At 37.0% G+C, this 14,019-nt stretch overlaps 1 protein-coding gene across 14 annotated transcripts in view; it reads left to right on the top strand.

Moving 5' to 3' along the window:
- Positions 1 to 14,019, top strand: part of EMB2771 (E3 ubiquitin ligase) — a 79,707-nt gene that overhangs the window by 3,201 nt on the left and 62,487 nt on the right. For 13 of the 14 annotated variants that reach the window (XR_016061378.1, XR_016061379.1, XR_016061380.1 and 10 more), the window contains 2 exons: positions 5,328 to 5,412; positions 5,824 to 6,110. Coding sequence is in view for 8 of the 14 variants with exons in the window: in XM_088874588.1 (XP_088730714.1) it covers positions 5,328 to 5,412; positions 5,824 to 6,110 (372 nt within the window). In the remaining 6 variants the exon portion in view is untranslated. Of the gene's footprint in view, positions 1 to 5,327; positions 5,413 to 5,823; positions 6,111 to 14,019 lie in introns of those variants that run through there. The other variant, XM_020666691.2, reaches the window with a different exon arrangement.

The following is a 14,019-nucleotide window of genomic DNA, read 5'->3' as shown; positions in this document are numbered from 1 at the left end:
CTTATTGTAAGTTTTTTGATTCTTTTGACTCTAACAGAAGTCTTTGACCATATTGTTTGCTTTGATTTCCATGAAATTATTTAACATCTTGAAGCTAGTATTGGAATTTCCTTAATTTGAGGTCCAGGAGCACCTTTTCTTGGTTTTTAGGATGTGTGTGTAACTAATTTGTTTTATTGTTATGCATCTCATTTGGTGTGATTCAAACTGGTGTAGTTCGTTTTGAAACCTGAACTGGTTGTGGGGGTCGGTGATCTAGTCCATAGGAACCCCAAGATTGCTGCCCAATTCCCTTTGTTTATGATTTTGTTTTTTAGTTGCATTCGTAAGACAATCTGGCCACCCACTGAATCGGTCTGAATTTGCCAATCCAAACCAGTTTGACAGGCGACTTATCTACAACCCGATCTCAGGTTTTAAAGCACTAATTCCCATGAAGCCTCCATAGGAAATTTAGCTTATTGCTAACTAAGTTTGTAGTTACTAAGGGGCTCAACCCCCTTATTAGCAACATTGGGTGTATCCAATGTTAACACAACCACTGGACATCGAACTGGTGGAGGCACTAGTTTGCTTGGACTAGTCAAATAGAACCTGTTTACTGGTCAAACTAGTGAACTTTTAAAATTAAAATTCAGAAAATAGAAATAATTTAGGAATAGACAAAACACTTAAAATTGATAAATAATTAAAAAAATAGAAATTATTAGTTACATTTTTTAATTAATAAATATACAAGATTATAAGCCAAAAATTACAAAGTAACACACCATAATGCATGATGCACTCCACTAAGGCCTTAATTCATAAAGAAATAATCGTTTGGATAATGAATTTGAAGGCTGTTGAGCAAATTAGTGTAGTATTAAAGTGAATCACATCATAATGATCAGATATAAATTACATAGCCCCACAAAGGCACACTCCCACTCTCATTCTCATAAATTTATGATGAGTCAAGGGCATAAACCACGAATGTATAAAACATAAGGTCAACATAACCAAAAAGCACCAAATATTGATGTAGAAAGCGTTTAGAAAATCAACCAAACAGGAAAATACGTACATAATTAAGGTAAAATAAGAACATTGAGTGCAAGAAACCCACCACACATGTCTAAAAAACAAAACATGATTTAAACAAAATCCATTATTTGCAAAACCCTTAAAAACCAAATTGTTTTATAACTTCTCTAAAATCTAAAAAAGGCAGGTAATTTTTTTTTTTTTTTTGACGGTTCTCACAATTTTGTAACTATTACTATCTTAGTAATACAATGTTAACGGTTCTCAAATTTGTTTTTTTTTTTTCTTGACAAACTTACTTGGAGGTTGAGGTACTGCAGAATAAGTGGTCGGAATCCCACGGTAAAGTTGGCAGTCAATAGGCCCCAAACTAGGATTTTCGGGTTGTGTGTGTGTGTGTGTGTGAGAGAGAGAGAGAGAGAGAGAGAGAGAGAGAGAGAGAGAGAGAGCACCTAATTTTTTTGAAAAACACAGAAAAAACCACCACAAAATGACTTAAATTATTGGAAAGAAAAGGATAACGGGAAGGGCATTAAAACTTATAATAATAAAAATTTCGAGACTAGCCAGTGCAATTTAGATCAGTATTCGTCTCTCAGGCAATGAATTCCGCCCATGTTGATTTGAGTAACTCGGGCGCGTCCAAGTCATCTCTCATGATCATGCCTGAGCTTGAAAAATGAGGCCAAAAACTTTGAAAGAAGGGGTAAAGAAGTAAAAAATCGGAAAAAATGTTAAAAATACAAAACAAAAAAAGTTCTTAAAACATGAAGTGTGAAAAAAAAATGTTATTGGCTTCAAAAAAATCTGAGCCTAACATAAACTAGCCATTGAGTGTTTCTTCCAAGGAGTATATTTCTCTTCATTGGAGTCTTTTGGACTTTGGTGTTTAACCCGTCTTGCCCTTGTGTACTGCTTGGTATGGTTGAATTTTTATTTGCTCCTTTAGGAGGTTCATTATGACTTGCCTCCAACCTCAGGAGTCATGTCAGTTAACTTTTTCTTAATCAGAGTTCATGCCATCCTTGCTCAATGGTCCTCAAGCTTTCTTATTTGATCGAGATCAAGAGCTAGGTGATTGAAAAATTTAATTTAATTTTATTTTTATGCATATGGGTGTACATGTTATTTTTTATTAGGGTTAATTTTTTAGGAATTATAGTGTGGGGTTAATCTCCAACACTTAGTTTCGATTTTTTTTATTTTTATTTTTTACTACTCATTGGTTACTATTCATGGGTACTGTTCTTGGATGCCATTCACGGTATTGTTCAAGGCTTACTATTCACATGGACATTTACGAATTTTTTAATTTTGTTTGGGGGTATTTTAGAGCTTTAAATTGTTTGCTTGGATTTTAAGTTAATTCAAGGGTTTCGCGGGTTTATAAAGGCTAGGATGTCACATTATGGGAAGCATATGTTGTTGGAATGAGTTTTATTTTATGAAAGAAGAAAGTTTTTCTCTTGGCTTGATTTACAACCATGCCTTTTCTCTATTATTTCTGATTTTTTCTTGTTTGTGGTTTAGGAAAAAGTTGGATTTAATTTTCCACCTTTCCTTCTTGCATCAAATTGGTATCAATGAACCATTTGTAGATGGTTATAGATTGTGATGGCTGGTCGTGGAGGTTTGAGCCGTATGGATGCTGATTAGATTCAATGGTGCATGGAAATCAACAATTTCGGGGAGAGGGTTACACAATTGTTTTATAAGCGAGACCAACAACATACCTTAAACGAAGAGGAATCTATAGGGATAAATCCAAATTGTGGGGGTTTTCATGGAGATTGGTGCGAATCAGAATCCAAAATTTGAGCAAGAATGAAATTGGAGTAGGAACGAACTAATGACGTGTCAAGTTACGTAGATGGCATCAACTAGAGCATAAGTTTGAACGAGAACGATAAGGATCCAATCTTTAATTGGTTTCAATATTCTTTGAATCAGTAGATGGTCCTATCTTCCACTGTGCTCCTATGTTTGATAGTGCCCTTATTTTTGACAAAGAACCGGGTGTTCCCATCTTTAATGGTGATTTTATTTTTATGAACCATTGGATGAAAACAAAGAACTTGGAGTTCTTATTTATGACGAAGAACAAGTTGTAGGCGATCATGATGATTGTTGTAGTGATGGTAATGACTGCGATATGGTGGTGGTGAAGAGGTAAAAGTGGAGGCAACTAGAGGCAATGACTGTACATTTTCTTCCATCAATGTTGGGGTTGACATTTTCTGTTTCCAATGAAAAGATTCCATCCCACAAAGGTAGACTACCATACTTGGGTGTACCAAAATTCTCAACAACTTGTTTGATGATATTTTCGAGAATATTTTGATGTCCTAGGACCAAACCCCATTGTCAATGCTTAAAATTTGAGTAGAGAGAGAGACCTTGTGTATAGAAAATGATTCATATTAACCCATTTGAAAACTTGAGGGCAAGTTTTCTCCAACTAGGGGAGAATGACGGAGATTAAGAGCTGGGTGATTAAAAAATTTAATTTATTTTTTCAATTTTATTTTCATGGATGTGGGTCTGCATTATATTTTTTATTAGAGTTTTTTTTCAGGAATTATAATGTGGGGTTAATCTCCAACACTTAGTTTTTATTTTTTATTTTGTTTTCTTTTTTTACGATTCATTGATATTTAGTTTGTATTTTTTTTATTTTCTTTTTTGCCATTCACTGGTATACTATTCATGAGTGTTCATGGATACTATTTATGGGTGCTGTTCACGGTTACTCTTCACATGGGTATTTCTAATATTTTTTAATTTTGGAGGTATTTTAGAGTCTTAAATTGTTTTTTTGATAAAATAGTCTGAAATTGTTTACTTGGATTTTAAGTTAATTCTAGGGTTTCATGGGCTTGTAAAAAGTGGGACATGATATTGTGGGAAGCTTATGTTATTAGCATGGATTTCATTTCATAAAAGTAGAAAGTTTTTTCTTTTCTTGGCTTGATTTACAACCATGTTTTTCTCTTGTTTTTTGCTGTTTTTTACTTGGTTGAAATTCAGAAGAAATGTGGATTTGATTTCCCACATTTTCTTCCTGCATCACTGCTGATCTAAACTAGGACAATAGTTATGATGCCTTTGATTCTTGTGATTATTTGATGTATCGTTTGATGTGTGGCTTGTTGGACTTGGAAATTTAAGTTCTCCTTTAGTGATATCAACTTATATAAAAGACTTGTAAACTTTGTAGAACTTCTTAAAGTTCAAACTTTATGTTTTCATGTTGAATAGTGGGTACTGGTTTTCCTCTAGGCCCTTTCTTTCTTTCTTTCTTTATTTTTTTTTGAATTTTGACACAGATAGATTAAGTTACGTATGAACAAAGTTTATTTTTGATGATTGAATGCCAATAAGTTTGTGATTCTGTTGCAACATGTGAATATCTAGAATATTGTTCTTCACTTTTTATATTTCTTTTCCTGTCTTCATTGAACTGTCTTGTTTACTAGATGTGAATATCTGGAATACTCTTCTTCGCTTTAATTTGTCTTCCCAAAACAGCCTATTTTCCTAGCTATCCTCCATTTTGACAATGGCATAAAAATTTAACATGTGTGCGCTTGCCTATGTGGTACAATATCTCTATACATCTATAATCACTTATCAAAGTGCTTGTTGGTTGAATAAATTATTGTAGTCATGTGTGAAAGTTATCTATCTGATCATAATTTGTTTTGCTGCAGTGAAAACTGTGGCTGGTTGTTTGCAAATTAATTCTGATAATGCATACTTCAATTTCATGATCTGATCTGTGTATGATCTATATTATTCAAGATGGGTTTCATGGGGTGTTTGTCAGATTTTGTTTCAAAATTCCCACTGCTTAAATAGGTTAATCCTAAAAAGGAAGTTGGCTCTTTTGAATGGCATTTTAAATTTGATTTTACCCTTAAAATAAATATTTTTTAGAAACATGCTCCTTGGTGTTCACACTGGTTGGCGTGTATGCCACTTTAATGTACTTTAACAGATATATTTGAGATTTGAAGGTTTAGATTTAAAATATTTATTAGCATAAAGCTTTCTTTTTAAATTTATAGTTTATACCCTATCTAATTTATTTCCAATCAGTTAACCATCTACCTCTCATATAGTGTGCCTATGCATTGCACAGGATGCGAGTTTATATTTATGGCAATTTGTTCATGGTCATCATTTCTTATGGTCCTTTTAATGCATCGCTGTTAAACCATGGAAAATTCTAAGTGCATTTGCGAAGATGCGTTATTGATCTTAGTTGCAATGTTGACAAAGTTTTTGATTTCTCATGTTAGGCTTGCTGGTGCCGGATGGATTCTATATCAGAACCCCTCCTTTGTGTTTTGCAGGACGATTCATTGACCATCCACAGCCCCTCTGGTGAGTAACTCACTTTTGCTCTGCATGAGTAAAAATAGTTTACATGCTAGTATGCATTTGCGAGTTCCCCTAGAACTTATATGTAGTATTCTCCTTGACTAAATCGGAAGTATTTCCACTTCTAAGGGTGGTTTGTCTAATTCTGCACTCATGATGGCTCCTGTTCTTATTGGAATTTGACGTATATGTCTTGGTGTGAGCACTTCCAATGATTGAGAGATAATTGTAGGCTAGCGTGTCCTTATCTGTTGATTTAGTTGGGGAGGTTCCCGATTATGTGGTGGGATCGTTTGGAGACTTTTGAGTTTGGTTCCAACTTCCAAATGCGTGGTACTTGTGCCCGCCTCTCTCTCTCTCTCTCTCTCCCTTTTGCATATGATAATAACAAAGTATTGTTATGGATTGCTACAGGTGAAGTGGTTTCTGTTCCACTTCCTTTTGCCGTTGTATCAATCTGGTCCTCCGCATTTGGATTACTCCTTCAAAGATCGATTGATGATTCTCTTCCTTCATGTCCAACATTTTCTTCCTATAGCCCTTTACTAAACGCCAGAGATTCATTTCGCTTAAATAGGGAATCTGGGGTGGGCCCTCAATATAATCTTAGTGTACATGGTTCTTCAGGCCACAACTTTATTGGAGATATCTCTACCATGTCTTCACATTTCATACTGAAGCACCCATTGGAAGAACCTCAGGTATAATTAGACCATTTTCTTCTTTCTGTCATGCATTAGTATATTAATTTTTCCTTCATTTGTCTAGCTTTTGAGAAGTGTGCTTCTTTTTCATGTTCTAGTGATACTTTGCTTGTTTTCTATTATGATTTTGTTGGGGTATGTGGCCGAGGTTTCAAAAAACGCTCGGCAGTCGACTTGGCCTAGGGTGCCTAGAACCTCGGGCGTCCTGAGGTGACAGACTTTTAGAAATATGTACATGTGCAGCCTAAATGGACATATATGCAAATATTTGTGTCAATTTTGTATTTTTTTGATGTATTATAACTATTTCTTTTATGCAAATATATACACATAAATATTGAAACATGTTCAAACAATTTAGGGAAAACATAAACAAGTCCACAATGTGTTTGTCTCCAACTCTCCATACTCTATAGTGGCATGCAATCATCATCCATATATACTTCAAGTCTCTAATAAGACCAATACAAAATGATGCATTATACAAGATAACACAAAGTATAAAAGAAAAGAAAGAGGAGATAATTGTTTATGTTTTTCACCCAAAAGCCTACTAATACCCTCACAAGCACCCTAAAAATAATTCCAATAGGATTAGGTAAGCTTTGGGATGATTATTCAAACTTCACAAGTTTTCTCGATTAAATATTTTTTGCAAAAAATAACAATTTTGGGTGCTTTTAGTAAGGATTGAATTCTTTTCACCTTGGTGGTTTAGAATACCCCTAAATAAACCTTTTCCCCCTTCTTTGTGAGTCAAAAGATCCAAATGCCCTTCAAAGGCTATCTTTTTCATCCCAAATAGGGCCCTGTTCCTCAGTGCCCGCCCAAGATTGAACGCTGGGCCGCTTGGGCGGGCGCCTAGGAATTGACGCCCTTATATGCCTGCCCAGGCCTAGGTGAGGTGGCCTAGGGTTCCTTGGTCGTCTAGGTGCCCACCTAGGCGGTAGGACAATGATGTGTCCTTTAAAGGCCTTGAAAGCATGTAAGAACTACGACTAATACTGGGCTCCAGTGGGAGTGTGGTCCATGTATCACTAGTGTGGCATGCTTCATAGTACCCAATGCGTTGACTCACCTGGGTTTGATGGTCTAGGCCCGGGAATGGAGTCCAAAACTCTTTAGCTCTGGGCTATAAGGCGTAACCTTGGAGGGTTTGTAGGGTTGGCCCTTCTTGAGATAAGAGAGATTACCAAAGTGGAGTCGCTAGGAGGATGCAGGTGTGCAATTTGTGGTTTGTTAGGGCAATGGCGAAAATCCTACTACTGCTTTGCTTGTACATATGATATGCATATGGAAATTAGGGCTGACAATGGACCTGGACCCAACCTGGGACGCGGTGGGTATACTCAAACCGGGTCTGGGTCTGGGTATGGGTCCAAATTTGGACCTGTGGGTAGGGTCTGGGTCCAACAATGCATACTCGAAAATTTTCGGGTATAGGTACAGGTCCTAGTGGGCTCGACCCATACTTGACCGGTGACCTGAAAATAATCACCTTATAGTTAATATATACATATAAGTATATTTAGGATTTTAAATAAATATAAATTAGTAATTAATTATTCTATTAATACTTTAAAATGTAATTATCTAATTAAAATGTACTTATTGTTTTAAGTATTGTTTGAAAATTGAAAGTTGAAACCCTAAATTGTAAAATCCCCAAACGAAGTCGCCTAACCTCATAGAGCCTTTACGTCGTTTTGGAGAGAAAGGGAACTCTCTGTCTCTCTCTAAATTAGGGCAAAAATAAGGCCCTAAACCACCATTTTCCGGCAAAAATCGCCATCGTTTTGTCCATTTTGGTGTTCCTTCACATTTTTTCAGTCAAAAAACCGATGAGATTGACTCAGTTTTTTGGAACTCCAGCCATTTTTTGATGGCTTTCTGGCATGCAAAGGTTTTTGCTTGCATTGTCAAAATTGAACCCTAGGTTTCAGAGAGTTGCATGAGAAGCTCTTGATCAAAGGGAGTGGCCATGGTGGTTGGAATGGAGAGGGGAAGAGAGTATGAATAATAGAAGGGTGGTTTTAATGGAGCCTCTCATCGAAGGAGTAGGAGTGGGTTGAAGGCGTCATCAAGTTGGTAGATATGTGAAATTTATGGTATTTTTCTCCATTTTCAGCGAACTTTCAGTTGAATTCAGTTGCAGGGGTTTAGAACCAGTTCTATGAGTTTATCTCAGCGTTTTCCTATTTTCCAGGGTCGGGTACGCATACTGGTGTCGGGTTCAACATTACTCGTTGGATACGGGTACGAGCACGTTTAAATTGGACCCGTCGGGTATGGGTTCGGGTCCGGGTTCAGCTGGACCCGACCCATTGCTACCCCCAAATGGAAAGTGATATGTTGGGGTAAGGCGTGTACATGTGCTGCCATTTTGCATCATTGCGACATCATGCACATGTTTATGCAGGACATGACTTGTCTTTAGGGGGATCCAATAATCCACACACCAGACGTATGTTCCCTTTATTTATTGGCCAACCTTGATGGACCAAGCATGGGCCTCTGCAATAGACTGTGGGTCATGGATTCCATTGGGTTGGTTTGAGAAGATGGACTTTAGACCTTGAGAGCTAGCATAGGTGAAGTCCCTTAGTTATTTCCCATAACCTTGATCCAATGGATCCAATACTCTCTTATTGTGTTTAATTGTGTTTCAGATAATTATTGATCACTACAATGAACTTTTTAAGTGTAGTCAATATTTTATTTTTGATTTTCAACTGAAAATTTCACATGCCATTTTCAAAAAACTAAGTGAGGTATTAAAAATAATTTTGAGATTTTAAATTATAGGGGGCCCACGTGGGGTACAATGGGCAAGGGCCCATATGTGGCTGGCCCACATGCTGTGGGGCATGGGGCCCACAAGGGGTTTCCATGACCCACATGCCTCATTTTTGGAGAGTTTTTCTTCTCTCTCTTACACGATATGGCATAATATTGCATCATATTGTGGGTTAGATATTGTGAAGGAAAGGGAGGAAGGTGGCTTGTGAGTTTATGGAAAGTGCCCATATTCAAATTTTTAGTATGATAAATATATTGCTGAAAATTAGTAAATAAAAGGAGAAGGGGTCAAGGAAACATAGGGATAAGGGTTCTAGATCCTTTGCTTAATCATGATGATTGGTTGAGAGAATGGAGTGCTGAGGTAAGAGCCTCTCTTCACTCTACAGATCACCGCAGATCAACAGATTAGACTAAATCTCAATATGATGTCCTAAATCTCAATATGATGTCTAACCTTAATTCTCTAGATACCATTATCAATATACCCTAGAAGACACATGGGAAAACACTCGAAGACACATGCGACCTCTTTCTTTCTGTCCCACATGGCCCTCTTTCCACTTTCTCTCTAGACCAAAAGCGCTTCTCTTATGTGTGATGTGTGATGTGCCTTGGTGTGTAGTATGTCTATGTGACCTACAATATCGGTTGTGCTCTCTCATATGTCCCATCTAGTTTTGGTTTGCCATTAAAGCTTCACATCTTAAGGAGATTTAAAAGGGGCCTAGAGTTGTGTGCCATCAAGTTAGGTGATCGGGAGTGGGGTGTGCTTAAAGTCCTTTGGAGGTGATCCGAGGCATTTTCTTCCTAATAAGTGCTTCCATTGTTCTTCATTCATTTATGCATTGTATTTTTTTGACTTTTATGAATAAAAGAAATATGTTTGATGGCAGCAAGTGAGGATGCTTAGATTGTGGTAGATTTATTTTGATTATTTCTGCATTATGAGTGGCGGTTGTGAGCAGGCACGTCAGTGTTGTGGCTTAATATTTTGTTTGTATACACGTGCCTGACCTACATAGCCACCTTTCAGAGGTTGGCTCAAGCCCGGCCTAAGACCCTCGGACCCAGACTGCCCTGGTGCCCTAGAGGACTAGCCCAAACTATTTTTGGTTTGGCCTTTCCTAGACTTATCTGGTTCTTTCTGTTCTGATTATAATTTATCTAGGTGTTATAAAAGGCATAAATTTTTTAAAATTTCGCTAGGAGGGATCCGACTTTAAAAAATAATGACTACCATGCATATACACCGATTATGAAAGCTAAGACCTATTTATTTTATATTTTACTTAAAATGTTCAATGGATAAAACTCTATCTAACTCTCTCTCCCCTAGCCACAAAACCATCTCTTCTCTCTTAATAATCCACAAATGTAGCTCTCTACTAAACGTAGAACTAGCTCTCCTTTTCTGTCTCTCTAACCTAGGACCCATCTCTCTCTCTCATCACTTGCCCCTATCTCTCTCTCTGCGGGTAAAGCCAACTCTACTATTTATTCTCTCTCTATACTGTGAGCCAACCCTACTACTCCCTCTTTCTCTACAAAAAGTTAAACGTACTTGCCTCTCTTTGCCCAACGCATAAGTAAGGCTGGCATTGGCCAGATTGCCCATCATGTCAAGAGAGAAAGAGAGTTTTTTCTTTTTTCTTTTTTGGTGGGGTGGGGGAGGGACAATTTGGTTAGGGAGAGAGATTGAAGGAGAAAAACTAGTAGGATTGGCTTTGCGGAGAGAGAGAGACTTGTAGGATTGTTTATGTAGAGAGAGAAAGTAAGAGGGTGGCTTTGTGTAGAGAGAGAGAGAGTTGGCTTGGGGGGGGGGGGGGGGGGGGGGAGAGAGTAACAATTTGGGTTGTGTCGAGTGAGAATACTAAGACTTGTTGTGGAAAAGAGAGCGCATTGAGGGGAGTGATGTAATTTGGTTTGTGCAGAGAGAGAGTGATGTAGTAGCAATAACCGATGAGTCCTTGGAGAAAAGAGGGAGCGAGGAAAATTGTAGAAGAGGAGGAAAGTGGCCTGCAAATGAGTAGCCATCTACGTCATCCCTCTCCAACTTCCTTCTACTTGATCATTCATGTAGATCAAAACTAATTGTGCTTTTAACAAAATACCGTTTTTGGTCGCATTAGAGAGACTAGTAAGATTGGCGTTTGGGGGAGGGAGGGGGGGAGAGAGAGAGAGAGAGAGAGAGAGAGAGAGAGAGAGAGAGAGAGAGAGAGAGAGATTAGTTTAATGTAGAGAAAAGAGCGGGAGAGTGACTGTAATACATATATGTACACACACACATACACGTGGGACATTATATCGATATGGAAAATTTATCAAAACCATCAAAGAAATGAACTTTGACAAATTATTTATATTTAATTTCAGAAGAGCCTTATTCAATTTAAAAAGTCCCTCCAAAGGACACTTCGAATTTTTAGGAGTGGCAATTTCCAGTTTCGCTCCTCCTTTGAAAGTTATTTCCAAAGTTGTTTTTAAGAAAACCATTGGTTCACTGGATATATGGCTTTTACTTCTATAAACTCAAGAATTGTTTGCTTGTACATTTGCTTCATCAGGCAGAAGCCCAACTAGGAATATTTTAGGGATATAAAATCTTGGGGAAGTGACCTACTCAAACTAGTGACAAACCTAAAAAACAAAAATTTTTGACACACACTTTAGGTGCTCAAAACACATGTTCTTGAGGGAAAATTTATTAAAAAGCAACCGAGGTGGGAAGGAAATTTTCTTATACTTATCCTAGCCTAAGGCATGTCTTTTTCCATAAAATTTTTTTTTGGGTAAATTAGTGGGGATTGAGGGCCCTACCCGGTTTTTATTAAAATATAAAACGACTTTTTCCATGGAAGTTCCAAGGTGCATGTTTTAAGTTTTTATTTTTTTTCCACTAGGTCACTATGTTGAGTGGTTTGAAAAAAAAAGTTTTCGTAAAGTTTTACGTTGGCTGCCTTTCTTATACAACCTACCTCCTTTACCCAGGCTTGGGTTCGGTTAAGGGAAAGTTTAAGGTTTTCACAAGGTCCTCACCCTACTTAGAACAACTAGGTTGAGTAGTTTACGTCCCCAAAATTTGGTGTCATCAAAATACTCTTAGATAGGGTTTTGCGTGAAGAAGCAAATGTACATTTTGCTCTTGGAGCATACTAATTTTTTCAGATTATATAAACGTAAAGCATGTGGATCAACAAGTTCTTTGGACTTAACTTTGGAAGGAGGGAGAAAATTGGAAGTTACCCTCTTAGAAATCTCAACACATGATTAGTCTCCTTTGATGGAATTTCTAAAATTTAGTATGGGCTTTTTGAAATGAAATTTAAAAAAGTTGATAAATATTAAATGGTTCATCTCTTGACTAGTTTTTGATAAATTTCCCTATCTATTGTCGATTTTAAAAGGAAAATAATGTATAACTAATGAGTTAGGCTTCGATGGTTAGTGTGTGTATATTGTATATGCTAGTTAGTATTATTGACGTACAAATTTCACCCTCTCCTACTTTTTTTAAAACTTTTATATGCTTTTTAATTATCGTAAAAGGTACAAGATTGGGCCTGGCTGCTCCTTGGACCTTAATCTCGGGTCTGTCCCAGTTATCATGAATAAATTTTAGGCTTGGGCCTCTAACAGGGCAACTTTAGGGGCCCATGTTTTATTGGAAGGTGGCAATGTAGCTCAAGCAGAGTACCTGTATCCAAAATTTTTAAGCAATGATACCTGCAAGTCTACTTACATGAACCTCTTGCACAATTTTAAAAACAATAAAATAAACCCCTACTGCAATATAAGGATCCTCCCTTACTGCCATTAAAATAAATCTGCTATTCATTTAAACAAAGGTAGCTTTTTTATGTGAAATAGTTGCCTCGGGATCGCCTCTAAAGGACTTTTGTACACCCCACTTCAGATCACCTTGCTTGATGGTGCACTGATCTCGATCCTTGCCAAATCCCCTTAGGATGGGAAGCACTTATGGCAAATCTAAAACTAATTGGGGGGAGAGCATAACCAAGATGATCAATATCTAGGGTTAGATGGGGTATCCCACTGTAGTCTTAGCCATAGTTACCAGAATCTCTCCATCGACTGTGTTTCCGGTTTCGAAACTTGATTCTGCGTTTCCATTAAGGAATCTCCACGAAAACCGTTTTTTGAAACCATGGAAACTCCATTTCTTAATTTCATAATCTCGGTTTGACACATCTTTAGAAACCATTTTTCAAAACCAAGGAAACTCGATTCCTTTGTTTCGGAATCTCGATTCAACACATCTTTAGAAACCATTTATCGAAACTAAGGAAAATCCACTCCTTAATTTCGGAATCCAACACATCTTTAGAAACTTGAACCCATTAATTGTGGGTAGATGTTCCCAAATATATCGAAACTGGATTCTAGTGAGGATTAAATATTGATTCCACTTCAATTGGAGTAGAAATCTTCCTTCAAAAGCTTCTAGTGGTTGCAAGATTTCATTATTTTACTTGTGCCATCCTGGATGGCCTTTACTTTAAATTTAAAATATAACTGGTAAATACAACACATATAATTAAAAGTAAAACCATGGCGTAGACATAATCCTATTTTGTCTTTATAATAATGAAGTCAAAATCACAATTTAGAAATACTTATCTTTTGTATATAATGACTGTAAGTTCAATAGTCAACACAATCACTTTAAAATTTGGGAAACCTTCTAATAAGAGACATTCAATATACGTTTGTAAAGTTGATGACGCACAAGATGTGCTTGTGACTTCCTTATCCATAAAAATGAAATCTCGATTCCTAGTAGTGGTCGTCAAACGCATTTTATTGTCCATATTATTGTAAATCTTGATCTCAAACAGGCATGGATCTATGATCTATATACTTCAAAAACTTGATTCCAAATATGTTAGAATCACGATTCGAAACAACAACATATCTTTGTTCCACATATGTCAGAAACTCGGTTCCATTGATGTCGGAAACTCGATTCCGCATATTAATGAATCTTGGCTCTTGGAGCGTTGATTCTAGGGGTATCTCTAACCTCTAGGCATATCTCTAACCTCCAGAAGGGATGCCCCTCATGAAGGCTTACGGGAAAATGAGT

Source organism: Amborella trichopoda, chromosome 8 (assembly GCF_054954075.1).
Source record: "Amborella trichopoda isolate Santa Cruz 75 chromosome 8, AtrichopodaSantaCruz75HAP2 v2.0, whole genome shotgun sequence".
In the NCBI taxonomy this organism is placed as follows: domain Eukaryota; kingdom Viridiplantae; phylum Streptophyta; class Magnoliopsida; order Amborellales; family Amborellaceae; genus Amborella; species Amborella trichopoda.
The sequence above is the reverse complement of the archived record's forward strand: the minus strand, read 5'-3'. Positions and strand labels throughout refer to the sequence as shown.